General features: G+C 61.5%; 4 protein-coding genes and 1 non-coding gene across 7 annotated transcripts in view; 1 reads left to right on the forward strand and 4 right to left on the reverse strand.

Annotated features, from left to right (window-relative positions):
- Positions 1-607: 607 nt before the first annotated feature.
- DPEP1 (dipeptidase 1) overlaps positions 608-26,730 on the reverse strand; it is a 237,257-nt gene continuing 211,134 nt past the window's right edge. The window contains exons 2-11 of one of the 2 annotated variants that reach the window (XM_069868373.1): positions 4,189-4,354; positions 3,107-3,239; positions 2,831-2,963; positions 2,591-2,741; positions 2,423-2,492; positions 1,665-1,841; positions 1,503-1,587; positions 1,355-1,430; positions 1,098-1,233; positions 608-861 (exon numbers count right to left, since the gene is read on the reverse strand). In XM_069868373.1, coding sequence (XP_069724474.1) covers positions 691-861; positions 1,098-1,233; positions 1,355-1,430; positions 1,503-1,587; positions 1,665-1,841; positions 2,423-2,492; positions 2,591-2,741; positions 2,831-2,963; positions 3,107-3,239; positions 4,189-4,307 — 1,251 coding nt within the window. In that variant the 5' untranslated portion in view covers positions 4,308-4,354 and the 3' untranslated portion in view covers positions 608-690. Of the gene's footprint in view, positions 862-1,097; positions 1,234-1,354; positions 1,431-1,502; positions 1,588-1,664; positions 1,842-2,422; positions 2,493-2,590; positions 2,742-2,830; positions 2,964-3,106; positions 3,240-4,188; positions 4,424-26,730 lie in introns of those variants that run through there. The other variant, XM_069868372.1, reaches the window with a different exon arrangement.
- SULT2B1 (sulfotransferase family 2B member 1) lies at positions 5,522-7,948 on the forward strand. Of its 2 annotated transcripts, none has more exons than XM_069868383.1 (6): positions 5,522-5,685; positions 6,546-6,754; positions 6,907-7,033; positions 7,106-7,200; positions 7,271-7,451; positions 7,551-7,948. In XM_069868383.1, the coding sequence occupies exons 1-6, from the start codon at positions 5,547-5,549 to the stop codon at positions 7,664-7,666; spliced, it is 867 nt and encodes a 288-aa protein (XP_069724484.1). In that variant the 5' UTR covers positions 5,522-5,546; the 3' UTR covers positions 7,667-7,948. The 2 variants fall into 2 exon arrangements, with proteins under 2 accessions (XP_069724484.1, XP_069724485.1); XM_069868384.1 differs by having other exon boundaries at positions 7,619-7,948.
- On the reverse strand, positions 10,008-18,022 carry CPNE7 (copine 7). Its single transcript, XM_069868379.1, has 15 exons — positions 17,670-18,022; positions 14,588-14,770; positions 14,441-14,515; positions 13,979-14,053; positions 13,818-13,901; positions 13,643-13,732; positions 13,402-13,500; positions 12,739-12,825; positions 12,596-12,655; positions 12,273-12,406; positions 12,092-12,146; positions 11,700-11,751; positions 11,468-11,601; positions 11,063-11,299; positions 10,008-10,436 (listed from the first exon to the last, which is right to left on the reverse strand). Exons 1-15 carry the CDS (start codon positions 17,892-17,894, stop codon positions 10,299-10,301), a joined length of 1,728 nt encoding a protein of 575 aa, XP_069724480.1. The 5' UTR covers positions 17,895-18,022; the 3' UTR covers positions 10,008-10,298.
- Positions 20,586-26,264, reverse strand: RPL13 (ribosomal protein L13). Its single transcript, XM_069868738.1, has 6 exons — positions 26,211-26,264; positions 25,792-25,907; positions 24,907-25,048; positions 23,182-23,355; positions 21,768-21,824; positions 20,586-20,788 (listed from the first exon to the last, which is right to left on the reverse strand). The coding sequence occupies exons 2-6, from the start codon at positions 25,893-25,895 to the stop codon at positions 20,630-20,632; spliced, it is 636 nt and encodes a 211-aa protein (XP_069724839.1). The 5' UTR covers positions 25,896-25,907; positions 26,211-26,264; the 3' UTR covers positions 20,586-20,629.
- LOC138726826 (small nucleolar RNA MBII-202) lies at positions 25,585-25,663 on the reverse strand. Its single transcript, XR_011338483.1, has one exon. It is a non-coding gene; the product is annotated as a small nucleolar RNA MBII-202 (small nucleolar RNA).

The raw sequence follows: 26,730 nt of genomic DNA on the forward strand, positions 1-26,730 counted from the left end.
GGATCAAGTCAAACTCCCCAGTGTGCATTTTGGGCTGCCCATCTTCCTGAGCTCCTCTCATCACCATTCCCTGGCCCTTGGGGGGAGAAGGCTGAGCTCTCCAAGGATGAGACCCCTGGCTTGTGCCCCAAGGGAGGCCCCTGGCACCCACCAGCAGCAGTTCCACCACCACTGCCGTCACCATCCCAGCAGGGACTAGGCTCATCCCTTTCCTGTGCCTGTCCCTTCCCTGGGTGGGCTGGCAGAGGGGGCTCTGTCCCTCAGCCAATTTGCGAATGCCACAGGAAGATGGCTCTCCTTCTCCTGCCTGTTTTCGCGGTGCCCAAAGCCGCCTCCGCTTTGAAGACAGGCTGTTCTCAAATGTGAGAGGAAATTACTAAGAAGATAATTGAGTAGCCGATTAATTAGCTAATGATTAATGAGAGCATCCTGCGGAGGCAGCCCTACAGCCAGCCACCCTGGCCGTGTGTTGCAGCAATGTGTCACTCCCGGTGCGGTGACGGCTTCCCAGTGCCCTGGCACCCACGCCTCGGCCTCGCTGGGGCTGGCAGTGCCCACGGGGTCCCAGCACGGATAAACGCTGCCAGCGGTCCTTGAGGCACGGTTTTATTTTGCTGCAGGTGAGAAGGGGCAGCGGGGTTGGACCCTGCAGCCACAGGGCCAGCCGCCGGCGTCGAGCAGTGCTGGGCACTAGGAGAGCAGGGAGCAGAGCAGCGCCGGGGCCAGCAATAGGCCGGCCCGCGGGATCCAGGCTGTGTCGGCAATGTTGGTGTATCCGTAGCTCGTCCTGCACGTCCTCTCCAGCTCCTCGAAGGCAATGGGTGTCTCGCGGGGAGCCGTGCCTCGCAGGGACGTCTTCACCTGTGGACAGGGTGGGTTGCCGCAGCCAAGAGCAGTCCCTGTGCCCCACGCAGCCCCCTGGAACCTTGTGTGTCCCTGTGCTGCCCCGTGGCATCCCAAGCCCTGTGTGTGTCCCCATGCCCCAATTCATCCCACTGCTCCATGTCCCCATACATTCCCGAGTGCATCCTGATGTCCCACTGGTCTCTGCTGTCCCTGTACCTCCCTATGCTAAGTGCTCCCAGTGCCCTCCTCACCTCCTCCACCTTCCTGAAGACGCGGAGCAGGTTTCCAGCCAGGGCCGCCTTCACTTCTACCTCTGTCCAGTTCCTCGCCAGCAGCTCGGCCACCAGCGCGGGGTACGTGGAGACGTCCTCCAGGCCAGTAGGGAGCCTGCACCAGCCTGCAGCTCACAGCTGCGCTGGGGACAGGCTCCCACCTCCTGCAGCCCCTCCACGGCAAGTCCCCACTGCTGGGACACGCTGCCCCGTCCCACCCCCACCAACTGCTTTACCCAGTGACGCCATCGTAGTCCCCGCCGAAGCCGACGGACTCGTAGCCGGCCACCTTCTTCACATGGTCCATGTGGTCTGTGGGTGCGGAGGGGTAAGCAGGGCAGGGGGCACCGGCGCTCCCCTTGCCCACCTGGGAACCTGCCTCACCTGCGACATCAGCCAGCGTGGCCGTCGCGCTGCACGTCACGTAGGCGTTGTAGAAGTTAACCATCACCAGGCTGCCCGTGGAGGCCTGGGGGGAGGCAGCTCTGAGCCCCGCGGCCCCTCAGCCGGTGCCCCCAGTGCCCAGGGCTGTGCCGGGGCGCTCACCACCAGCCTCAGCACGTCATTGGGCACGTTGCGGCGGTGCGGGCAGAGCTGGAAGGCTGACGAGTGGCTGAAGATGACAGGAGCTTTAGAGAGCCTCAGCACGACCTTCATGGTCTCCTCGGAGACGTGGGCCAAGTCCACGATCATGCCCAGGCGGTTCATCTCCTCCAGCACCATCTGCAGGGATGGGGACAGGGTGGACAAGGGGTGTGCAAGGGGCCATGGCAACCCCGCGTAGGGGAACACCATACAATCACCAGGTTGGAAAAGACCCACTGGATCATCGAGTCCAACCATTCCTATCAATCACTAAACCATGTCCCTCAGCACCTCATCAACTCATCCTTTAAACACCTCCAGGGAAGGTGGCTCAACCCCCTCCCTGGGCAGCTGTTCCAGTGCCCAATGACCCTTTCCGTGAAATAATTTTTCCTGATGTCGAGCCTGAACCTCCCCTGGCGCAGCTTGAGGCCATTCCCTCTCGTCCTGTCCCCTGTCACTTGGGAGAAGAGCCCAGCTCCCTCCTCTCCATAACCTCCTTTCAGGTAGTTGTAGAGAGCAATGAGGTCTCCCCTCAGCCTCCTCTTCTCCAGGCTAAACACCCCCAGCTCTCTCAGCCGTTCCTTGTAAGGCTTGTTCTCCAAGCCCCTCACCATGTGCCACTGCTAAGCTTAACAACTCATCATGGGGCTTGTGGGTGCTGGTACCGTGTCCCCCCAGCCCTGGTTGGTGCTGCCACGGATCCCGTCCTCACTCACCTCCCCGAAGGACGAGAGGCCGTGGTGCACGGGCTGCTCCTCCTCAGTGTCCACCAGCCAGTTGTCAGCCCTGTGGAGCCGGGAGAGCATCGGGGCTCAGCCACATGTTCCATGTCCCCCCCATGCTGGCCCTGTCACCCCATCCCTGTCCCCTTCAAGTGCTGCTACCAGGGAGTGTTGCAGCTGTGGGTCAGGGTCATGTAGCGGACCCCCAGGTGGTAGAAGGTGCGCAGGACACCGAGGCTGCTGTCAATGGAGTGACCGCCTTCCACCCCGATGAGGCTGGCCACCTTCCCGCTCGCAAAAGCGTTCTGGATGCCTGCAGGAGTGCGGGGACACCGGTCAGGGCAGGCGCTGGGGCACCCGTGTCCCCCAGGGCACCTGCCTCCCGGTCTTGCTCCCATTTACCGTCGCTGTCGACGACGCAGGTGAAAGTCTCGGGATAGAGCTCGCACATGCGGTGCACCACGTCGATCTGCTCCAGCGTGCGCTTCACCGCGTCCTTGTTCTGCGTCTCGCAGGGCACGTACACCGACCAGAACTGCCCATGACGCCACTTGGTGAGTGCTGCGAGCCTGTCCCCATGCCCACTGCTGCCCACCCTGGTGCCTTTGCCCTCCCCGGTGCCCTCCTCGGTGCCCTCCCCGGTGCCCTCCCCGGTGCTCCATCTGCCTCCTGTCCGACCTGCCCGCCCACGTGCCCGCTGCGCAGCTTGGGGATGTTGGTGTGGGTGCCCTCCAGCTGTGTGAGGTTGGCGTCCGGCAGCCCTAGCTGGTTGTTGAACCTCTTGAGGAGCTGCCAGGGCAGGTCGTTGTGCCTGGGCGGGGGAGAGAGTGGGAATGAGAGTCTGTCTGTCCATCTGCCCATCTTCCTGTCTGTCTGTGCCCCACTGTCTGTCCATCCATCCATCATCTACACATCCACTGGTCCATTTGCCCATGTATCTGTTTGTCTTTCCATCCATCATCCACGCCCAGGTCCACTTGCCACTTATCTGTGCCCCTGCCAGGAGCCACTCGGGCAGCTCTGGCTGGGAACAGGGGACGGGTCACTCCCAGGGGACAGTCCCACACGGGTCCCCCTTTGCTGGCCAGCTGGGGGCTGGAGGAGGCTGGGATCCTCTCCGTGCACCTCTCTGTCCCCGCTCAGCTCTCGCACCCTAGGGAGCCTGTGCTGCATCTCTCCTGCGGAGATGTCACTGCCATCGCGGTGGGGATGTCATCGTGGTGGGGATGTCACCACCACGAAAGCGTCCCACAACCAGCAATATCGCTGGGGAAGTGCCGGGAACCAACTCCCACTTCTCCCTTGCTCTGTCACGTTCCCCACATCCTCCGCATCCCTCAGCCTTTTCCAGCGGCTGCACCGCACCAGGCTGCGGGGTGCATGGCCGTGGAGAGCCTGCAGACTCCACTGGAGCTCCTGGGGCTCCCGTTATGAGACCAGGGACATCTCTTAGGTCACCACCCACAGGACCTGTTTGTCCCAATTGGGGACTCCCCCAGGGGCAGCTTCCCAGCACCCTCCCTGCTTCCAGCCGGTCTGCACCACCTGGGGATCCCCTTGGCTGCTCGGTCCCGGGTGCTCAGCATGGGGATCTCCTGGGAGAGCTGTGTCTCCATGTCCCCGCGGAGCCCGGCGTGGGGATCCCCTGGCAGGGCCATTCCCCATGGGGTTTTCTGGCCAGGGTTTTTCTCAGAGCACCGAGAGCTGCAGCTCCGCTGGGGCGGCCGACCACAACATGGAGCTGGGCAACATTTGCTCACCCATCGATGACCGGCGTGTCCGTCATGATGCGCTCGGCCATCTCCTGGTGATGCTGTCCGGCACAGGGCAGGAGCAGGCACAGCGCCAGCACCAGCGCCAGCACGTTCCTACCTGGCATCTTCACCCGATTGGTGCCACCGGTGGATGAGCTGGGGCGCCCAGCCACTGTGCCGAGCGCACGCACCGCGATGGCTGCCCCTGCTCCTCGTCCGTCTCCTCCTGCCGTAAATAAATAACCAGGAGCCACAGCCGTAACCCCACCCTGCGCACCCTGCTCCCCAGCCCTGGCAGCGCGGGCACCGTGGGTAGCGGGGCGCAGCCTCCCCCAGCCCAGCCCCGGGCGGCAGGGCCATGCGGCGGCCTCGACGCAGAGCAGTGGCGACGCTCCCAGCCCCTCTAATGCAGCCCAGATTGTTTTGCTGGGAAAGCGCGCGTCCCAGCCCTGTCTCAGCTTCCCACGAGCAAGAACCCGCCAGCAGCCCTGGCCAAGCGGCTGGTACCCCCGTCCCTCGCTTACCCTGGCCCCGCACGCTTGGACAGATGCTGCCTGCAGCGGCTCTGAAAAAAATGTCTCCTGGCTTGCGTTCCGATCGTGGGGCTGGGACGGGCTCTGGCCACCCCAGAGCCACCCCCTGATGTGGCATCTGGTACTGGGGAATGGCTGAGTGCCAGCGCACCCCGCGGCTCTGTGGTGAGGCCATCCCACCATGGAGAGGCTGCAGCTGGGACAACGCCGTGTGGGGCTGCTCCATGTGTGCTGGGGTCCCCCATCCCACAGTCCCACGGAGCGGGGGGAAACTGAGGCAGACGTCGGTCCTGGGTGGCACCCTGGGTGGCTCCTGCCCGGGGGATGGTGGTGGCTGTGGGGCTAGCGGGGACTGCGGTGTCGTGCATAGCAAGAGGCACCGTGGGGTATCTGGGAATGGCACGGGGCCACATGGAGATGACTGGCCCCATCCCTCATCCCGGGTTGTGCCAGGATGGGGATCCCTTCCTCCAATGCTGTGTCCTGCAGAGCACAGCTATGGGGCACGGTGTGGGGCTGGCACTCCCAGGGTCACCGCAGGCTCCCTGGCACCATTCCCACCGCCAGGCGAGTGGGACTCACGGCTCTCGCGGCTGCGGAGGTGGGTCTGGCAGTGCGAGACCCCCACTCCATCCCACGGCGCCCCATCCCAGGGCCGTCCCGCAGCCCCGCAGGCAGCGCTCTCCTGGCAACGGCCCCAGCGTGGCCGGATCCCTGGTTCCCCAGCAGGAATTTATCAGGCCAGCCTGGCTTTCCGCCTGCTGGGACAGCTTCCTCTTTTGCAACTATTTAAGGTCAGCAGCCGAGTTCACCCTCCGCACTGGCTGAGCCATGGATCGCATGGAAGTGACCGAGACCTTTGCCGGCATCTCCCTTCCCGGCCACCTCCACACCCAGGACTCCCTCGCCTTCGCCACCACCTTCCCCTTCCGCCCCACCGACGTGGTCATCGCCACCTACCCCAAATCGGGTGAGCGCCAGCGGGACGGGGGGACAGGAAGGGGACCCAGGTTGGGGGTGTCTGTGGGTGGGGTTGGAGACCCCCAGGCTGGAGCAGGGGACACGGGTAGGCTCCGCTGTGCGGCTTGCTGGTGTGACTGGGAGCTCCCCGCGTGGCTGGGAGGTGGCCGGGCTTGGGGTCAGCCTGTCCATGGGCTGAGAACCCCAAACACCCACTCTGGGAAGAGCACGGGGGACTCCCCACCACCCAAATCCCCTGCCCTGAGGGTAGGGAGCAGCTGCGCCCACTATCCCCCCTGCTCCATCAGGAAAAAATATTTCACGGAAAGGGTCATTGGGCCCTGGAACAGCTGCTCAGGGAGGGGGTTGAGTCACCTTCCCCGGAGGTGTTTAAAAGATGAGTGGATGAGGTGCTGAGGGACATGGTTTAGTAGTTGATCGGAATGGTTGGACTCAATGATCCGGTGGGTCTTTTCCAACCTAGTGATTCTATGATGATTCTATGATTCTATCCCGTCCTGTCCCCAGTCCCAGACTGGTGTCCCTGGTGGGGGGATACCTAGGGGCACTGCCAGCCCAGCAGCTAACCTGTGCCGCGTTGTGCCAGCTCAACCCAAGCCGTGCTGAGCCGATCTGTTGCATGTCACGCTGTGCCGTACGATGCCACGCTGTGCCAAGCCACAGTACGCCACGGGGTGCTGCGCCGTGCCATGCCGTGCCATGCTCTATCCCGCTGTGCCATGCTGTGCTGAGCCGTGCCATACGGTGCTGAGCTACGCCAAGCCGTGCCCTGCTGTGCCATTCTGTGCCGTGCCACGCGCCGTGGTGCCCTTCGCTGGGCTGGTGCTGCCCTGACAGCCGCCTCCCCAGGCACCACCTGGATGCAGGAGATCCTGACGCTGCTGTTCAGCCGCGGGGATGTCCTGCCGGCCAAGACCATCCCCAACTGGGAGCGAGCACCCTGGCTGGAGCAGATCTACTTCAGGGAAGCGCTGCAGGACGCAGTCGCCCGCCGGCTTATCACCACCCACCTGCCCGCCCGCGTCCTGGCCCCCGCCCTGCAGCAGAGCAAGGCCAAGGTGAGGGGTCCTGACCGTGCGTAGGGTCCCCTCGGGGGCGTCGCGTGCCCATGGGGCTTCCTGCGTGCAGCCAGGGTGATTGCCGGGGGCTTTCTGAGCAGGATGGAGTGGAATCCCTGTTTCCATGGGGCTGACACCATCTCCCCCCTCAGGTAATCTACGTGGCCAGGAACCCCAAGGACGTCGCCGTCTCCTTCTACCACTTCCACCATCTAGCCAAGTTCCTGCCCGACCCTGGCTCCTTCGACACCTTCCTCACACAGTTCCTCGAGGGCACAGGTGAGGGCTGGAGGTCCTTGGGGTGCAGAGGCTCAGCCACGGGGCCCCCCGTCACCTGCTGCCTCCCCGCAGTGCATTACGGCTCCTGGTTCGACCACGTCAAGGGCTGGCTGGGCCAGCGGCACCTCCTGGACATCTTCTACATCACCTATGAGGAGCTGCACCAGGTGAGCCCTGGGGTGTCCCCCATCCCTGTCCCATCTGGCTGCCCAGGGCTGACCGTCCCCTCTGCCGCAGGACCTGCGGGGCGCAGCGCGGCGCCTCAGCACCTTCCTGGGCTGCCCGCTGGGACCGGAGACGCTGGAAGCCCTGGAGCAGCACTGCAGCTTCGCCACCATGCGGGACAACGCCATGGTCAACTACTCCCTCATCCCCTCCGAGATCATGGACCACAGCCAGGGACGCTTCATGAGGAAAGGTGAGGAGGGGACCAGGCTGGGGGGGGGACACGGGGAGGACACGGGGCCGCTGGCCCCAGCTGCAGCCGCCCTGCCACTCCGTCCCCACCGTCCCACAGGTGTGGTGGGCGACTGGCGCGACCACTTCACCCCCCTGCAAAACGCCCTCTTCAACCGCCTCTACCAGGAGAAGATGGGTGACTTGGAGCTTCCTGCGCGTTGGCCCATGGCCTGAGGGGCCAGCGTTGTCTCCGCCACAGCACAACACAACCGGCCCCCCCTCCCTAGCCAAGCCCTGGGGAGGGGGAGTCCCCTGCAGCCCCCAAATCTTTTACGCCCCACGCATTGTCCTGGGGCTGCAGTGGGGGGTGGCTGCATCACCCCTTGATCCAGGGACGGGGGCCTTTTTGGGTCCCACGCTGCAGCCATGCCCATGGCTTTCCTTCCCCTGGGGTGGGCTGCGTGGCCGTGAACCCCCCCCCAGTTGCCCCAGGGAAATAAATATTTATTGCTGTTCCCAGGCAGCATGTTCCTGTGCACACGGGGCAGGAAGCGGGGTGCCGGCAGCGCCCATAGTGGGAAGCACCCGCTGTTATCGGGAACACATCAGGGTGGAAACCCATCCCCTGGGACCTTATCAGCCGTGGGGGTCAATGACCGGGTGGGCAGCGCGCTGGGGTCACAGCGCAGCCGATGTTCGCTGGCAGAGCCCGTGGTGCAGCGGTGGCTCCTTCAGCAGCGACCAGAGCTGTCAATCCTCACACATCCTCCCAGGAACCCTCTTGATCTTGGGGTCCCCCTGCACAGCCCCAGCGCACCCCCTGTCACCCCCTCCGAAGCCCTCTGCCTCCCTCCCTGCTTCTCGGGTTGCTCCCTGCACCCCAAGCCCATCCCTCTCCTGCTCTCTCCAAGGAATTGAAGCAGCACAGGCACCATCAATAATTAACTCCTGGCTTAATTAACCAGCATCTGCTGGGTCAGCATGGCACAGCGCCCAGGCATGGGGAGGTGACATCTCAGCCATGACATGAGTGGGACCCCTCAGCAGCGCTCAGCTGAGCTGGGAAGGACAGACAGACCCTCTGCAGGGCCAGCGCTGCTGCCAGCCGGTGGCATCGGCACCCAGGAGCCCTGCCAGCCCAGCTGGGTGACTCCGGGCACCCCAGCCTGCGGGGATCCCCCTGTACCCACCAGCGGGCACCCGGCTGACCCTGTGGATTGGGTGCCAGTGCAGCCCCCTGCCCGTGTCCAGAGCCGGCTGCAGCCGCAGGCTCGTCAGGCGCTGAGTTTCTATGGCAACGTCTATTATCCCGTTTTACAGGAGATGAATCAGGAGCTATAAATATGTGGACTGATGGGAGCGGTGCGGGCAACGCGCTGTGCCTGTGCACGAGAGTGCCGGCAGCGGGCAGTGCCACCCCGGCACGGCTGCTGAGCGTGGCCACCTTGGCTGCCTGCACCCCTGCGGCCACCGCGTCCCCTCGGTGGCACCCACAGCGGTGGCCCCTGCCCTGTGACAGCTGCCCCGAGCCCCAGTTTGAGTCCTGGCGATGGCCTCAGCTCAGACTCCGCCAGCACACGGCACAGGGTGAAGGACACTGGGCGCGCAGCCCACGGGATGGGGTGGATGACACGCGGCGCAGTGTCACAGCACGTGGCAGGAGGCGGCTGGCACGCCGAACGAAGCCGGCTCTCGGCACAGCAAACAGCACCCAGCACTCGGTGCGCCACACGTGGCAGCAGCGTGGCACAGTGCCCGTGCGTGGTGTACGGCACACGGCACAGCGTGGCACGTGGCCGTGCACATGGAACACGGCACATGGCACACGGCACATGGCACAACATGAAACACAGATCATGAAGCAGGCGGCACATGGTCCGCTGCGCACGGCACATGGCACGTGGTACACGGAACACGGCACGTGGCACACGGAACACGGCACGTGGCACGGTGCGTGGCATGCAGCACGCAATGTGCAGCACGTGGTACGTAGCAGACGGCATGCGGCGCACGGCACACGGTGCATGGCCTGCCTGCAGCACACTGCACATGGCACAACGTGTGGCATGCAGTGCATGGCATGCAATGCCCCGTGCACGGCGCAGCCCGTGGCACGCGGCACACAATGCGCTGGGCATCGATGCTGCCTCCGTTCCCATGGCCTGGATTTCGGGGCCGTGGCAGCCAGCAGCAGCACAGCAGCTTGGGCAGCCGCTCCGGCACAACTTGAAAGAGGCAGCTGCTCAGAAGTACCTCAGATCCCTAGCGTCAGTGCTCCCCTGTGTGCTTCCAGTCACGAATCCCCCTAAATATAAGAGCAGCCAGAGCGGCCGGCGGCAACAGTCGTGCCCATGTGGGCACCCAGGGCTGTGTTCGGCTCTCATTCACGGGGCAGTGTGGTGACACGGCGAGGGGCACAGGGGGCACAGGCAGCACCCCAGGAGCTGGGTCTCTCTCTCCCCGCACCCTGCCGAGCGCCTGGCAGGGAGGTTTGATGTCAGCGCCCAGAAAGCACGCGGCACGGGCACAGGGCTGGTTACTTTATTTGGGGGTCCCACAGAGCGGGGGGGCAGTCATGCAGCCTCACAGTGACGGGCAAGCGGGGAGCACAGGGACAGCGGGGATGGAGCAGCAGTGGGGCATGGACCAGGGCCAGACAATGCCTGCTAGGGACCCCCAGAACCCCAAGCAGCATGGGGCATCAGGGCACTGGGACCATCCCTGCGTCCCCATCCAGGTGCCAGCAGGGGTGTGGGACGGGCTGCCTGTGCCCCCCTGCCTGGTGAGGAGGGGTCGGTGACGGGGCTGGGACCCACCGGGAACCCCAACCCATCCCCGGGACATGCTGAGGGCAGCAAGAGGGTCCTCACTGGGGCGAGCTGAGGTTGGAGTCGGGGGTCTCAGACTGGGGACAGCGGGGCGGGAAGGCTTTGTAGCTGTAGTATTCCACCACCTGCTTGGGCACCTCTGCCAGCACGCACTTCGCCAGGGCCGTCGGGGATGCCTGCGGGATTGAGGACACCAGGGACAAGGAGTGAGTCAGGGCACAGTGGCACCTGCCCACCCTGCTGTGTGGAGCAGCACCCGTGGGGCACTGGCTTGATGTTGAGGCTCTGGAGTGAGTCCAGAGAAGAGCAACGAAGCTGGTGAAGGGGCTGGAGAACAAGAGGAGCGGCTGAGAGAGCTGGGGGTGTTTAGCCTGGAGAAGAGGAGGCTGAGGGGAGACCTCATTGCTCTCTCCAACTACCTGAAAGGAGGTTGTGGAGAGGAGGGAGCTGGGCTCTTCTCCCAAGTGACAGGGGACAGGACGAGAGGGAATGGCCTCAAGCTCCGCCAGGGGAGGTTCAGGCTGAACATTAGGAAAAAAATTTTCATGGAAAGGGTCATTGGGCACTGGAACAGTTGCCCAGGGAGGGGGTTGATTCACCTTCCCTGGAGGGGTTTAAGGGATGGGTGGACGAGGTGCTGAGGGACATGGTTTAGTGATTGATAGGAATGGTTGGACTTGATGATCCGGTGGGTCCTTCCCAACCTGGTGATTCTATGATTCTGTGTTGAGTCCTGTCCTGGGGACAGGACAGGACAGGAGGGGACAGGAGGGGACAGAAGGACCAACCACGTCCAACTCACATTCTTGAATTCCCGGAAGGGGACGAACTGGACGATGTCGCGGAGGACAGGCTCGCCCTTGGGGGAGCGCAGGATACCGTCATCCCCATCCAGGATCTGCATGTCGGTGAAGTCAGCGTTGCCAACCCCCACGATGATGATGGACATGGGCAGGTAGGAGGCACGGACGATGGCCTCCCGCGTGTCCGCCATGTCCGTCACCACCCCGTCCGTCAGGATCAGCAAGATGAAGTATTGCTGGGGGGAGAGGGATGCTCTGTGGGTTCTGCCTGGTTCTGTCGGCAGCCCCATGCCAGAGGAGCCAAACAAAGGCTCAGCTCCAACATGGGAGCAAACACAAGTGATGTGAGTGTGCTGCGTCTCCGTCCAGCCCGGAGCCAACTGGCCAGGGCAGCAGGTACGTACCGAAGCCTCCTTTGTCCGCTCCTCATCTGCTGCCACGCGAGCCACCTTGGAGATGATGGGGGCTACGTTGGTAGGGCCGTAGAGCTGGATTTTGGGCAGACAGTTCTGGTAGGACTCCACGACGCCCTGGATGCCTGAGGGAGGATGCAGGGGGTGAAGGGATCAGCACCAGTGTCTGGCACAGGGCGGGCCACGAGACTGGGATCCCCAGCCCCACCAGAGTCGGACTCACCCTCGCACTCATCGTTATCGGGGTTGAAGTTGATGGCGAAATCATGGGAGACCTGAAGAGGAGAAAGGCTGAACATTAGGACAAAGTTTTTCACGGAAAGGGTCACTGGGCACTGGAACAGCTGCCCAGGGAGGGGGTTGAGTCATCATCCCTGGAGGTGTTTAAGGGACGGGTGGATGAGGTGCTAAGGGACATGGTTTAGTGATTGATGGGAATGGTTGGACTCGATGGTCTGGTGGGTCTTTTCCAACCTGATGATTCTATGATTCTATGAAAGGGGAGGGGGTAGCCAGTGCCCAGCCATCCACCCCCCATCATAGCCAAGGATGCCTGATGGGAGGGAAGCATCCTTGGGTTCCCACGGGACCCTGGCCCCCCAACCACCCCCTTACCTCATACTTGGGGGGGATCCTTGCACCAAAGCCCAGAGCGGAGAATTTCTTATCGCTGCAAGGGAAGAGCCATGAGGAGCCCCGGCAGTGCCAGCTCTGGGGTGACACCACCACGGCTCTGACTCCGGCGTGACCATCACCAGGATGTCCCAGCACCAGAACAACCATCAGAGCAACTGACCTGTCGTAGTCCTGGCAGATCTCGCCCACCGCGACCAGCGCCTTGAGGTACTCGTTGGGCTGGTAGGGGTTGATGTAGTGCAGGGAGCAGCTGTTTCGCGGATCCCCGTTGGAGGCCGTGAAGTCAATGGCCACCTGGCGAGGAGGGATGGTGGTGAGGGTCCCCCTGGGTGAGTGAGGCCACCGGCACCTCCCTGTCAGGGTCAGGTGGCACCGCGGCACAGCCACGGCTTGGTGGAGCTGGGATGCTCCTGCGGCACTGGGAGTGGGTGCACATCCCAGCGCCAGAGCCCCTGGTGCTTCAGGGTGGGGGACGCCGCTCACCGTGAAGTGGATCTGGCAGCCGCCCATGATGTAATCCAGGAAGGAGTAAACCCTGTGGATCTTCCCAAGGGACCCACGTCAGCTGGTCCTGGCCCCACGCCACACCACGGCGCCCACGCACGGCACCGCTCGCAGACACTCACCTTCAGGTCCAGCAGCACCACGACCCCCGAGTTCTTGTAGTTGCGCTTCTTGATTTTGTACTTGGGGTTCATGCAGTCCCACTGCACCTGTGGCACGTGGCACCCACGCTGCCTGCGGCCCCCAGCATCCCCCCCAAACCCCACAGCACCCCAGCCCCATGGCTCTGCAGCTCTGGGACCCCACAAACCCATCACAGAATCACTAGGTTGGAAAGACCTCCAGAATCACCGAGTCCAACCATTTAACCATCACCCCATAACCCCACAGAGCCATAACCTCACAGCCCCCAAACCCCATGGCCCCACAGCCCTGCACTCCCATAGCCCCACAGCCCCACAATCCTGCCTTTCCGCAGTCCCGCAGCCCCATAACCCTCCATCCCCAGAGTCCAGCAGCCCCACGGTCCCATAACCCTGCAGCCCGACAGCCCCCGGGTGCAGCTGCCTTCCCGCGCTCCCAGCCAGCCCGGGGGCTCCATCCATGCCAGCAAGAGCTGATTTCCCCAGAGAGGAGCCCACACCCATCATCCCTTCCCCAAAAAAGGGGGCACGGAGGAGAGAACAGCCCCAAAACCAAAGGAGGAGCTGGGAGGTGCCTCCTGGAGCGGGATCTGTTGGCGGTGCAGAGAGGCTGGCCCCGCATCCCCAAGTCCCCATGCCCACCTTGTTCTCCCCCATTGCCTTCTGCATCTCCTCGAAGGTGGTGTAGAACTCCCCGATGAAGTCGTGTTTGCCCCGTGAGTCGTAGTCCCACACCACGCACTGTGGTGGGACACAGCTCAGCCAGTTGCACCCCAAGGTCCCCACCAGCCCCAGCACCATCCCTGGTGCCTCGGGGTCCCAGCACACCTGGGGTCCGTGTGTCCCCAGGGCAGGGATGGGGGTCCCCATCAGCCTTCCTCACCCTCAGCTTCCTCTTCTCCTCGCAGCTGCAGAGTGAGTTGAGGGAGACCTTGAAGGGCTCCCAGATGGGGCTCAGGTTGTTCTTCACCACCTGTGGAGCGAAGGCTCGGTGGGGCTGGGCAGCCGCTGCGGCAGCCGCGAGCCGGCCGAGGGATGGATCCTGCTGGGGACCTCACCTCGGTGCGGTACACCAGCTGCTCGCTGCGGTCATCATCAATGCGGTAGATCTCCAGGAAGGGGTCTGACTTGCTGAAGAGATCCTGGAGCAGAGGAGAAAGGGGCACGGCACCGTCTGCCCCATCCACTCTGCCTGCCCTGCCCGCGGAACCTGCCTCACCTTGTCATCCAGCTTCTTGGCCCGGAAGGCGAGCTCCACGTAGCCGTTGTTCCCAGAGATCTCCTCCGAGATGACCTGCGAGGAGAGGTGGACGCAGGGTGTTCAACGCCCAGCATGGCTTTGTCCCCCTGCCCTCCGTGCCTGAGAGGGGACAGGGTGCCGTGTGCCCACCCCGGCACAGCGGGGACCCTCCAGGGTGGCCAGAAGACATCAAGGGGACTCTGAGCCCTCCCTGCCCCCAAGAACCTGTGGAGCCTCAGGGCTGGGTGCTGCTAAGACAAGATGAGGGTCACTGGGGACCCTCAATGCCGCCCCCCCAGCTCAGTGCCACCCATATGTCCCAGTTCAACGCCATCCCAGCACCCCAGACCACCCACGCTCAGTGCCACTGCGCCACCTTGGCTGAGTGTCACACCTGGGTCCCAGCTTGGTGCCACTCCCGGCAGGGGCTTGGCTACTCACCGTGATGGTGGACTTGCCCGCAAACTTCCCGTACTTGAGGAACAGCGGCTTCGTCACCCGCTTCTGTGCCACGATCTGCAAAATCAAGGAGGTCAGGGAGAGGGACACCGCTGGCCGATGTCCCCAGGGCGGGGGGCAGGGGCTCACCTGCCCCACAGTGCACTCCATGCCCCCTAAGAAGTCATCGTCGTGAGTGCCCACGCCGGCGTGTCCGTGGCTGTCGTACACCTCGAACCGCAGCTTCTGCACCTCCTCGAAGTAGTAGTCTACAGTGAAGATCTTGGCGAAGACAGGGTTGAGGTTGCTCTTGATGACCTCGCTGCGGTCAACCTGCATGGCAGGAGCTCAGCTTGGGGCTGGAGCCAGAGCCAGTGGAAATCCCCGGGACCCTGGGATGCCAGAGCTCATCCAGAGCCAGGCATGGGGATGCAGGAACCCAGGGGCACAGGGATGTGAGGGGCAGCTGCTGGGAAGGATGAGCCCTGCACAAACAGGGTCCAGAGAAGTCCAGAGAAGAGCAACGAAGCTGGTGAAGGGGCTGGAGAACAGGCCTTATGAGGAGTGGCTGAGAGAGCTGGGGGTGTTTAGCCTGGAGAAGAGGAGGCTGAGGGGAGACCTCATTGCTCTCTCCAACTACCTGAAAGGAGGTTGTGGAGAGGAGGGAGCTGGGCTCTTCTCCCAAGTGACAGGGGACAGGACAAGAGGGAATGGCCTCAAGCTCCACCAGGGGAGGTTCAGGCTGAACATTAGGAAAAAATATTTCACAGAAAGGGTCATTGGGCACTGGAACAGCTGCCCAGGGAGGGGGTTGAGTCACCTTCCCTGGAGGTGTTTAAGGCACGGGTGGACGAGGTGCTGAGGCACATGGTTTAGTGTTTGATAGGAATGGTTGGACTCGATGATCCGGTGGGTCTTTTCCAACCTGGTGATTCTATGATTCTGTGATCCTATGATTTACCTGCCTGTGCCCATTCCCAAGCAAATGGCATTTGGAGGTAGCCCCGTCACCAGCTTGGGCAGGGATGTGTGCCCGGAGGGCTCTAGTCCTGCCAGCCCCACTGCTCCCCCCAGAGCTTGGAGCAAATTCCAATCAGTTTGAGGGGATGCTTTTGCTCTGGACCACAGTTTGCCACGGCTCCACTCAAGCAGGAGCAATGGGCTGGTGCCCAGGAAAAGCCCCTGCACTCCCACCCTGGGCTGGACAAGGGCAGAGGCCACTGACCCGCAGTCAGCGTGGCCCTGGCAGGCAGGAGGGTGCTCAGCCTCTCCCGGCCGTGCTGGCAGTGGGCACCGAGCAGCTTCCAGGAGCCTCCCCCGCACCTCGTACCCACTGGTGGTGACTCGAGATGCATCCTGGCCAGGGCACCCTGCCAGCCTGCCGGCCCCTGCCCACCTCCTGCCTGGTCCAGCAGCGTCTGCCTAAGCCCACCCCTCTGCGGTGCTGCCAGGGGCACCTCGTGCAGGTCTGTGCCTCCTGCACGGGCACTGATGCTCCCACAGCCGCTCCACGGGGCTCTGGCTACCAGCCACCTTGATCCCTCCAGTTGCCACCCCACCAGCGTGTCCAGGGCTGGGTCCCAGTCACCTTGATCCCTCCAGTTGCCACCCCACCAGTTTGTCCAGGGCTGTTTTGGCTTTCAGACCCACTGGGCAGGGGTCCAGCCACCATCCCAGCTGAGCTGGGGGGCATGAGCTGGCAAGGATGGGGAGGGGAGAGCTCAGAGACCCCTAGAAGGTGGTCCAGGAAGGACCTTCTTGCCTCTTGGAACTAGTCGTTGCACGGCACGGCGTGGCATGGTGCAGCACAGCCCAGGATGGCACGGGCTGATGCACAGAACATGGCACACGAAGCTGTGGCACCGTAGGGTACGAGTGGCTCATCCCCGCACAGCCTGGGGAGCCCAGCCTGCAGCTGGCACAGGGCCCTTCATCTCCTGCCCTGGCTCCGGCTCTGGCTCCGGCGCGCAGAGTCAATTACATGCAGAGGGATTTAGCGTTAAATCTGCCGGCTGAGCAGTGGTGATTAGCGAGCGTGGAGCTACCGGCGCCAGCCCAGAGCTGAGCCGTGAGGAAGCGATGGGAAGGAGCCATCCCTGCGCCAACCCTCGTCACCAGCCCCAGCACGTGTAGGCACCAGGATCCTGGGCAGTGGGGCGAGGTGCACGCAGCTGTGGTTCCAGCCCTGACTCCCCCTCTGAGCTGCCCCCCTGTGCACGGGGGGTAGGTGATGCCACCCAGCTGCCTGCCCAGAGCAGGGTGAGATCAGTCCACAAGCCCTGCTCCACCCCGATGCTGGCCAAGGTGTCTCTGGGCCCTGGCCTGGGGCAGCAGAGCTGTGCTAGAGCCATGCACTGAGCTCCCCTTTCCCCAGCCCTGCCAGACCCAGGAGAACGCGCTCCCACTGTGCCTACACGTTGCTGAGTGTCCCCCAGAGCCTGCCCAGCACTCTGTGCCCCACACCCTGCTCCCTGCTCTGCACCTCGCCCCGAGCACGCTCCCTGCACTGCAACTTCTGCACCTTGTGTCCAGCACCCTGTGTGTGCAGCCTGCACCCTGCTCTGCACCAGCCCCTGCTCCCTGCACACGTCGTGTCCTGCACTACGATCTCCACACCTGATGCCCGGCACCCTAGGGGCTCAACCTCGCACCCTGCTCTGCACCTTCTCCTACACCTCCTGCTCTGTATCTTGGTTTCCATCATCTCCTACACCCTGCTCTCCACCACCTCCTGCGCCTTGGTCTCCACCACCTCCTGCACCTTGGTCTCCACCATCTCCTGCACCCTGCTCTGTACCTTGGTCTCCACTGTCTCCTACACCCTGCTCTGCACCATCTCTTGCACCTCCTGCTCTGTACCTTGGTCTCCACCAGCTCCTGCACCCTGCTCTGCATCCCACTCACTTTCACCTGCCCCTTGGCCTCTGTTCTGCTCCCTGCTCTCCATCATCTCCTGCATTCCGCTCTACCATCTGCCCTGCATGCTGTACCCTGAACCCCTCTTTCTACTTTCTCCTGCACCTCGCACCCTGCTCTGAACCCTGAACCCTAGATCTTGTGCACCCTGCTCCCCACTCTGCAGCCCGCACAGCGGCTTCTGCCCCATCGCCAGCCCCATGGGCATCACATCCCTGCTTCATTCCCCATCTCAGAGACTCAAACCCCAAAACCCCAGCACCCTGCGCCAGCCCCATCCTGCTGCGGCGGGTGCCAGCGGTGCCCCCCGTCCTACCTCCATCCACTGGCCCTGGGCCTGCGTGAGCAGCAGGACGCAGGGGTCCGACTTGTTGAGCGTGTCGCGGTCCAGGAGGTGCTTGCAGCTCACCCGCAGCTCCACCTTGGAGGCAGCGGCCAGCGGGGCCTGGCTGGCCGGCTCGGGCGCCTCGCCCATGGTGCCCGTGGGGCGCTGGGAGCCCGGACGCGCCGGGGGGCAGGCGGCCCCGTGGGCGAAGGGCATGTGTGAGGAGCGGGGTGGCACGGGTGGCTGCTGCCTTCGTGGCCGTCAGGGAGCCGGGCAGGTGCCCGTCATGCCCGGGGCACCTCGCCCCACGGTGCCAGGCGCGAGGACAGAGCCCCGGCACGTGCGGTCGGAGAAGAGCAGGAGGTGGTGGGATGCTCCAGGGGGTGCAGGAGACCCTGGGGACCCACTCCAAGGTGGGGGAGCCGGTTCCGATGCCAGCGGCTCCACGGGCCCTGCAAGACGTCAAAGCACGGTGGGGTGAGCCGGGTCACCCCTCGCGACACTGCCTGTGCGTCCCCAAGTGTCAGCCAGCCCCACGGGCACTGCTGCCCCCCAACCTCCTGCCAGCCCCCCGACTGAGCAGGGTCCCAGGGGGCTGCACCAGCTCTGCCCCAGCCTCGCCCCAGGGGTAGGATGCGTCCCGCAGGGCAGGGGCACTGGGAGGCTGTGCGGGAGCGAGGAGTGTGCAGGGAGCCTGGTCCCCTCCCCGGGGTGCCCTCCTGGTGCTGGGGGGGGCAAACTCCCCTCCCATCCCCACAGGCAGCGCCTCTACACCCGGGCAGGGCTCGCTGGGTCCTCATCCGTGCTGCCGGGGGATGGTGGCAGTGCCAGCCTCATCCTGCTGCCCTGGGCAGGGCTGCTGGCGTCCTGGAGCAACAGGGGAGGTTTCTCCCGTGCCAGGGACAGGAGCCACCCTCCATCTGGATGCTGGTGGCACTTGACGATGTGCTGGGACACTGAGGAGGTGCCCTCAGCTGCCGCCCCCGGAGGTGCCCGAGCAGCCTCCTGCCCACGCCCCGGCGTCCCCAGCCCGCCCTGGAGCTGCCACCGCCGCACGGTCAAAGTTTCCCAACGAAGTCATGCAGGCTCATCCCGGCACGTGGCTCTGATGCCCTGGCTCTGGTGGCATCTTCCCCCTCCCTGGAATCGCGGGCATCCCTTGGCATCCCCTGGTGGAGGAGGCACTGGGATCCCCCCTGCCCGGCCGCCCCTCTCACCTGGGTGCCGATGGTCTGGGCTGCGCACGCGGCCGAGCCGGGCTCCGGGATCGGTGTGCCAGCCGGTGTGCCAGCCCGAGCCGCCGCCGCTGCCACCTCCACACAACTGACTCAAGCTGCAGTTCGGGAGCGGAGCCCTAAGAGGGAGACGACAAGCTCTGTTAACTGCCTCGCTGCCAGCGCCGCAGCAGAGCCCACCCGCGGGCACCGGGGCTGAGTGGGGTGCCCGGGGTCCCCGGCACCGCCGGCCGTGCCAGGGCAGCCGCTGCCATGCCAGGCAAGGTCCCCCCCGTGGCACAACCCTCACTCCGAGCACCCTGGGACCCCTTGCCCTCCCCAGCTGCTCCCCTGGGGAACCCGAGCTCCATCCTGGCCCCCACGCTCTCTGCCAGCACCCCGGCACGGAGATGGGGCTCCCCAAAGCTGCCGGGTGCCCTCCGCACACACTGGAGCATCCAGAGCTGCACCCCACACCCACAGAGCCCCGACGCCCCGTGCCTTGTCTGGGGGCTCTCCCAGCACCCTGGCTCTGCAGCGCTGTCAGCTCAGCTTTATGAAAGATGATATAATTAGCCCATGTTTGGAGGGATTAAAATGCAGATAGGGCTAATGAGCGGGAGGGCACCGCAGGGCCCTGGGCTTTGGGAGCTAATCGCCAGCCTGCGTGGCAGAAATAGGCCACCCTCCTTCCCTGCTCTCCCGCAGTCGAGCCAGGGGGAGATGAAGAATCCAACCAACACCTTGGGTAGGAGCATGGAAACCGCTCTTTGCCTGTGTTTGAGCAAACCTGGGTTCCTCCAGCTGTGCCCGGGCTCCGGCCGTCCCTGTGCCAGGGCGCTTCATCACATCAGAGCTCCAGGTTCTGTCACCCAGCTGCTAATGAATACAAACGATTCAATTATCCCAACGCAGGCGATCCACAGCCCAGCCAGGCTGCGCAGCGGCCCCAGAACTCCTGAGCCAGCACAGGGGCGCGGCCAAGCGCTCCCCAGAGCGGGACAGAGCCCAGCGGTGCCCGTCAGCCAGGGCACCAGCCCTAACACCTTCCTGTCCTGGAGCAGATAGCGACCAGGAGCTCCCAGGCCCCTCGTTGGTGCCATCAAGGTATTTCTGTAAAGAAAGGGCTGAGATCCACAGAATGGCTCGGGTTGCAACAACTCCCATCCAGTTCTACCCCTGCCATGGGCAGGGACACCTCCCACTGGATCAGGGGCTCCAAGCCCCATCCAACCTGGCCTTGAACACCTCCTGGGATGGGGCAGCCCCCACTTCTCTGGGAAACCTGGGCCAGGGCCTCCCGAGATTTAACATCTGAAACGTTGCATAGGAGACATGGAAGTGGGAAGCAGCTTGCCAAGAAGCAGGTATCCCACAAAACCCCAACCAGCAGTTTCTGCAGCCCCAGACGCCGCCAGGCTGGGTCAAGGTGCAGCAAAGCTGCCATCACTGGAGACAAAGCGAAAAGGCTCCCCCGCAGGGAGCTGTGCAAGATGATTTGTTTCACTTGCTTTCAGAGAAGTTTGCTGTCTCTAATCCCACCAAATAATGCTTCCCACATCTGAACAGCAACTCCCCCAGCCCGCGTCCCTCCACGTCCAGCAGCCCACGACGCACACACTGCACCCACGTGGCAGCAGCACAGGCCCAGGGCAGCCCAGTCCTGCACATCCGCTCTACAAAGACAGCACACTCATCTTTCTACATTTTTTTATTGGCAGTTCTAGAAAGAACAGTTCATTTCTTCTTCTCCACATCCTGCTCTGCCGCTTCTTTGGCGCGTTTTGCACGAATCCCAAAGAGCCGGGCGTTGGCCCGCGCCATGCGCAGGCTGACAAAGGCCTTGAAGTTCTTCTCATCTTCTGAGATAACACGGGCCTTCTCCCGTTTGAAAACCTAGTGGGAGAGAGCGCCAGACAGTCAGGCTGCACATCAGAGGCTCCCACAGGAGACCACGTTTTAAGGCTTAAGGCAATTAGTCCTGTTACATTTTTGCCAGCAGCTCCAGGATGCCATTAAGCGCAGAGCGTTTATGCCATCTACAGGCCATGCCCTTATCATCACTCTACCAGGCACCTCATCCCAACTGGCTTCCAGTTTGCGGGCACGCGTCAGCGCCAGACCAGAACGTACCAGGGAAAAACAAGCGCATCGTGGAATCTGACTCAGGTTTGTGGCGCGCTGTCAACAGCGCCTTTCGGAAACAGCGAGGCTTTCAAGGCAAGTGGTGACTACAGAACGCGCCTGTGCTGCCAGCAGCCCATCTCCCCAGCCAGCAATCCACAAGCGCCCCCAGTTTCATAGGGGTACGAGGTCCCTCAAGGGAGCAAGTGGATAAATGACCCCGGAGCCGGCCCAGAGCTCACTACACTGAGCGCAAACTGGAGACAATTCATGTGCGCTGTAGCCTGAGCCCTCAGAGGAACCGTGCAATCTGGGGGACGCTGCAGAGGTTCCTTCTCTGGAAAGTGAGCACAGCTCTGCTTCTCCACGAGCCACCGAGGGGAGAAGGGGAATACAAATAGGATTTTTCCCAGCCAACCCATCCTGACCTAAACCCCTGACACTGGCACCTGGAGCACTCCTCTGGCTCAAAACCAGAGCTCAGAATATAAGGTCTCTCTCCGCTGATCAGAAATTTAGTGGAACTCTACCTAAGGAGCTCCCTGCAGTGTGCTCTGCAACACCGGGGAACCAAACGAACCAAGGGATTTTTGGCTAAAGAAGACGAGCTCAGCCTATTCCTGGTTTTCTTTGACCAGGATGGGAAGTGCCTGGAGACAGAAACCCTTACACAGTAGGACAGTCAGCAAAAAACCCTCCCCACAAAGCTTCAGGATCCATTCTGTCACAGACTGTGATTCGTTACACTTACATTCTTGATCGGCATAACCGGCCCGGTCAGCTGAGTCGCCATCTTGAGCTCCTCAGCCTGCAGGAGAGGACAAAACAGCATTTAGAACTTCTTGAATCATAGAATAACCACGTTGGAAGAGACCCACCGGATCATTGAGTCCAACCATTCCCATCAAACACTAAACCATGCCCCTTAGCACCTCGTCCACCCGTCCCTTAAACACCTCTGGGGAAGGTGACTCAACCACCTCCCTCGGCAGCCCAATGACCCTCTCTGGAAAAATTTTTTCCTACTGTCCAGCCTAAACTATGTGCAGGGACCCAGCTTCTACACACTGTTAACGATCCTGGAGCTTTAACATCGACCAGTAACAAGCAGTAGCAGGAGTGTTTGGCACAGATGTGCCGCATCAACAACCCGCGTTTTGCCTGGCTATCGATCTGCCCGGATCCAGCCACAGGAGCAGTGACCCTGCAGTTCTGCCAGCTGGAAAAAAATTAACATCTACTGTGCCATATTTAGTTTGATACCCAGCGTATTCCTCAGCAATTCCTTCTAATGCTAATTCCAGGCTCTTACAAGAGTCGTGCATTGCACAAAGTTAACAGAAGTGTTGTTTTAGATATCCAATTTCAAGTAAAGAATTTGAAGCTCTATTCCAGATGCTTGTATCTGTGCCGACTGGTACGGAAGATCTAGACCCTGGCTCCCTGCTCTGAAAGGCAGCCTGGGCTCAGTGGGCTCTGCAGGAAGTGCCACGGCTGAGTGGCTCAAAGCCAATGCTCTCCAGGAGACCGAGGACAGCTTGAACACCCCACCTTGTTCTGTGACTCGCAGCACCCCACAGGAAGCACACATTTACCAGGGGCAGAGCCAAGGACAGGCAAGGAAAACCAACGACACTATGGGTCTCGGTGAGATTTAATGAAAAGCATTTTTCTACGCCAATAGCAAAAACCTTCTTGAGACTGCCTTACACGTGGCTTTCACTGACCTACTCTACTGAACAGTTTGTCCTTGCCCTTTCCAGGTAGCTGTGATCATAGCAGAGGAGAATTCCAAATGAACTTTTCAGCCATTCCGACACGCTGGCTTCATAAACTAAAACTTGGATGTTTGGACAATGACAAAAGCTGCAGCAAAGAGACCTCCCAGCCCCACAGCTGAGCTGCCACCTCCAACAGCACGGCAGTCCCAGGACAGAGGTCTGCTAAGCGTGACCGTAACCCCAGAGATCTCTGCAGAGAGGACTCCACCAGGCCTGGCCTCGTGTTGGGTTCATTCATTCCTTGTGCGTGTCCCTAAGTGCATGGGAACCAGAAAGAAGGGTTGCTCCCCCCAGGGGTTATGTTCTGATGGACTGACAACCAAACATCTGGAAATGTTACCAGACACAGCCCATGTGAAACACTTCTAGCAGCCAAGTACTTACAGAGCTGTCTCCCTTCTTGGGCATCGCTGGCTTCCTTGGGAAGAGGATAAGCTTGGAGCGATACTCCTTCAGCCTCTGCACGTTGGCTTGGAGGGACTCGGTAGACTTGTTGCGTCGCCGGGGATCCACGGAGATTCCAATAGTCCGGGCAAACTTTTTGTTAATGCCAGCGAGCTGAAGAGAGAGCGTGTGGTGTCAGCATTTGACGGCTCCCAGCGCTACCATGCGAATGCGAGGAGCCACTCGGTCATCAGCCAGACAAGGGTTTGAGTGCAGCCATCGCAGGCTACAGGGTCTGGGAGAAGGCTCAGCATCCGATCAAACGGCCTGTTGGCACCATGAGAGTCTGGCACAGCGGATCGACTACACCACATGCAAAAGGCATTTCGGTGCCTGCATTTTAATGCCTAAAATGTTACAGAGACTTTACAGGGCATAATTTTTGCAAGCTGATTTCCTCATGAGAGCAAAGTGCACCCCTTGAGTGATTGGGAGGGAACATTCAAACTCTCATGACACATAAATTTATGAAGCCGGCACACGGATAACTATGGTTCATCGAATATTGGAAGCTCCATTAAGGAGTAATTTTTTGTAACCATCTTAAACATGAAATAACCTAATTTTCTGTTTAGAGACAAACATCTGGGTAACATTTTGTACTCCAGCATTATCCAAAAATTAATGAAAAATAAGGTAATGAAGCATTTGGCATCCAGAAGAACAATTTTACTGCTTCAATGCACTAATTTCACTGTTATAAATGTTTTAATTAAACAGCAAACAACGCACAAGAGGCTGCTGTGGATGCCAGCTGCCAGCAAGCACTGATGATTGTTCCTGCCCACTGTGGAAATGCACAGGCAGAGGTTTCTGCTGCCCAACACAGCCAAGCCTTACCAGCCCATCGGCTCCACACACCTGGGGAGGTCACAGAACAGTTTCCTGAAGCAATGGAGGGAACCCAAGGCTTCCCACAAGCTTAAAGTGTTCCTAAACCAACTCATAGCTATGGAATAAGAAACAGACACAGCTACTCTGCAAGGCCACGCTAACAGTTCCCTTTCCAGGCACAAGATCCCTTAGTTCTCTCAGGAAGAAGCTGACCGTGTTTCACTTGATCCAGAACACGAACAGGTTCGCATCAGCTAGAATTTTCAGGATTAGCAGAAGAATCATAGAATGGTTCAAGTTGGAAGGGAACTCAAAACCCATCCATTTCAAACCCACCTGCCACGGGCAGGGTCACCTCCCACTCGATCAGGTTGCTCAAAGCCCCATCCAACCTGGCCTTGAACGCCTCCAGGGATGGGGCAGCCACCACTTCTCTGGGCAACAAAGATGTTTCACAAAGAAACAAAAGAATTAGATGAAGTCATTAGTCTCTCCCCCTCCCCAGCAAGTTTGGGAGATGCAATAAAGGCTCTAGAAGAATCCAAATTTAATGGAATTCTGAATGACAGCCTGGCCAGATTTACTTTTCAGAATCACCTTTTGCTCTGACACAGTGACCCTCCACCTCACAGCTAGAGGAAAAGGAAGACTGTATTTCCTGTGTTCCTACAGAGCCAGCAACACCAAACAGCTCCCCTGGCTAAGCCAGTGGCAGCAGACATTAATGCCACATCACCTGCGTGCTGTCCATACGCAGACTAACATGACAAAACAACAACACTCAGATCCCGAGTTCATTTGATTTGGTTAGAATCAGCTCTCTGTACTTACTTTAAGCTCTTCTAAGCTGAAGCCTCTGCCAGCGCGAACTTTTTTGTGGTATCTGATTGTAGGGCACCTCACTATCGGCCGGATAGGCCCAGCCACTGGACGGGGAGCGATGCGGCGAGCCTTCGCCTGGCGGGCCTTCCTCCTGGAACACAGAAAGGGAAAGCAATCAGGAACGTGGAACTGCTACCAGATGTGCCACTCCTATGCTGCCAGGTGACCTGGAGAAGAGAAAGCTCCAGGGAGACTTTATAGCAGCTTCCAGTACTGAAAGGGGTACAGGAAAGCTAAGGAGGGACTCTTGAACAGGGAGTCCAGGGACAGGACAATGGGTACGGTTTGGAGCTGAAAGAGAGATTTATATTAAATACTCAGAAGAAACGTTTTCCTGGGAGGGTGGTGAGGCACTGGCACAGGTTGCCCAGATAAGCTGTAGATGCCCAGTCCCTAGAGATGTTCAAGGCCAGGTCAGATGGGGCTTTAAGCAACCGGATCGAGCGAGAGGTGTCCCTGCCCATGGCAAAGGTTTGGAACTGGACGGACTTTTAAAGTCTCTTCCAGCCAGAACAGTTTTATGCTTTTATAACTTCCTTTGCTGGGAGGCATTTGACACGTAGGAATCTCTCCGAAACAAACCCCAGTACCAGCCTAGCAGCTCAGACAGGTGATACCTCCTTCTCCAGAGCAGCCGCAGTCATCAGAGATACAGGGTTCAAGGGAATCATCAAGGCGGTACAGCGATTCCGGAGATTTCTCATCACTTGACTGAACGGCCTCACCCTGAGCAAAGACACCTCCCTCGCCTCTCACACGTCGAAGAGCCGAAAACAGCGCCGCCGATCAGCAGCCCGGGAGAAGCAGCGCAAAACCGGGGCGGCAGGTGCTCACCTGCGGATCTTGCGGGCGGGTTGGTTGAACCACGTCGCCACTCGCCGCTGCCAATCCTTGTGGAAGTGGGGCTTCAGGATCATCCCATTGCGGCTGGGCGCCATGGCTGCTGCGGCCTAAGGACGGGGACAGCGGTAAAGACGGGCACAAGGGACATCGGCAGGGTCTTCTCCACACCCCCTGCCAGCCTCGCGGCCCTCAAGGCCCCTTCGGACCCGGGGGACGCCGAGGGAGGCCTGGGATGGGCCAGAACCGGGGCTGCGGCCCCGGTTCGGGCCCATCCTAGGCCTCCCTCGGCGTCCCCCGGGTCCGAAGGGGCCCTGGGGGGCTCCGAGTGACGCCTCCCGGCCCCGGGCCCGGTCCCCGGTGGGCGGATGGCGGCGGATGGCGCCCCGCGACCCCGGCAGCTCCGCACTCACCTCCCGCCACGGAAAATGGCCGACCGGAAAAAGGAAGCGGGAGGCGAGGCGCGCGCCGGAAGTGAGGGCAGCGTCGCGGGAACCGCCCAGGGAGGGCAAGAGAACCGGAAGCGCCTCGAGGCGGCTTCACCGCGCCCGCAACAAAGATGGCGGCGCCGTAAGGGGGACACGTGGGCACAGGGAACACTCACCCCAGTTGGCCACTTCCCCCTCCTCTCTTGCAACCCAGTTACCCCTTTCCCCCTCCTCTCCCCCACCCCAGTTGCCCCTTCCCCCTCCTCTCCCGCACCCCAGTTGCCCCTTCCCTCTCCTCTCCCGCGCCCCAGTTGCCCCTTTCCCCCTCCTCTCCCGCGCCCCAGTTGCCCCCTTCCCCCTCCTCTCCCGCACCCCAGTTGCCCCCTTCCCTCTCCTCTCCAGCGCCCCAGTTGCCCCCTTCCCTCTCCTCTCCAGCGCCCCAGCTGCCCCCTTCCCTCTCCTCTCCAGCGCCCCAGCTGCCCCCTTCCCTCTCCTCTCCAGCGCC

Source organism: Phaenicophaeus curvirostris, chromosome 14, assembly GCF_032191515.1.
Source record: "Phaenicophaeus curvirostris isolate KB17595 chromosome 14, BPBGC_Pcur_1.0, whole genome shotgun sequence".
Classification (NCBI taxonomy): domain Eukaryota; kingdom Metazoa; phylum Chordata; class Aves; order Cuculiformes; family Cuculidae; genus Phaenicophaeus; species Phaenicophaeus curvirostris.

Excerpts from the sequence above, each read along its gene's own strand:
- SULT2B1 (XM_069868383.1), top strand. The coding sequence starts at position 5,547 with ATGGATCGCATGGAAGTGACCGAGACCTTTGCCGGCATCTCCCTTCCC. Across the intron at positions 7,201-7,270 it reads CCTATGAGGAGCTGCACCAG|GACCTGCGGGGCGCAGCGCG; the intron begins GTGAGCCCTGGG and ends CCTCTGCCGCAG. Across the intron at positions 7,452-7,550 it reads GGGACGCTTCATGAGGAAAG|GTGTGGTGGGCGACTGGCGC; the intron begins GTGAGGAGGGGA and ends ACCGTCCCACAG.
- CPNE7 (XM_069868379.1), bottom strand. The coding sequence starts at position 17,894 with ATGCCCTTCGCCCACGGGGCCGCCTGCCCCCCGGCGCGTCCGGGCTCC. Across the intron at positions 12,656-12,738 it reads TGGTGCTGCTGGACCTGAAG|ATCCACAGGGTTTACTCCTT; the intron begins GTGAGTGTCTGC and ends TCCCTTGGGAAG. Across the intron at positions 10,437-11,062 it reads CCTTCCGGGAATTCAAGAAT|GCATCCCCGACGGCCCTGGC; the intron begins GTGAGTTGGACG and ends TCAATCCCGCAG.
- RPL13 (XM_069868738.1), bottom strand. The coding sequence starts at position 25,895 with ATGGCGCCCAGCCGCAATGGGATGATCCTGAAGCCCCACTTCCACAAG. Across the intron at positions 25,049-25,791 it reads CCCGCCCGCAAGATCCGCAG|GAGGAAGGCCCGCCAGGCGA; the intron begins GTGAGCACCTGC and ends TCTGTGTTCCAG. Across the intron at positions 23,356-24,906 it reads TCAGCTTAGAAGAGCTTAAA|CTCGCTGGCATTAACAAAAA; the intron begins GTAAGTACAGAG and ends CTCTCTCTTCAG.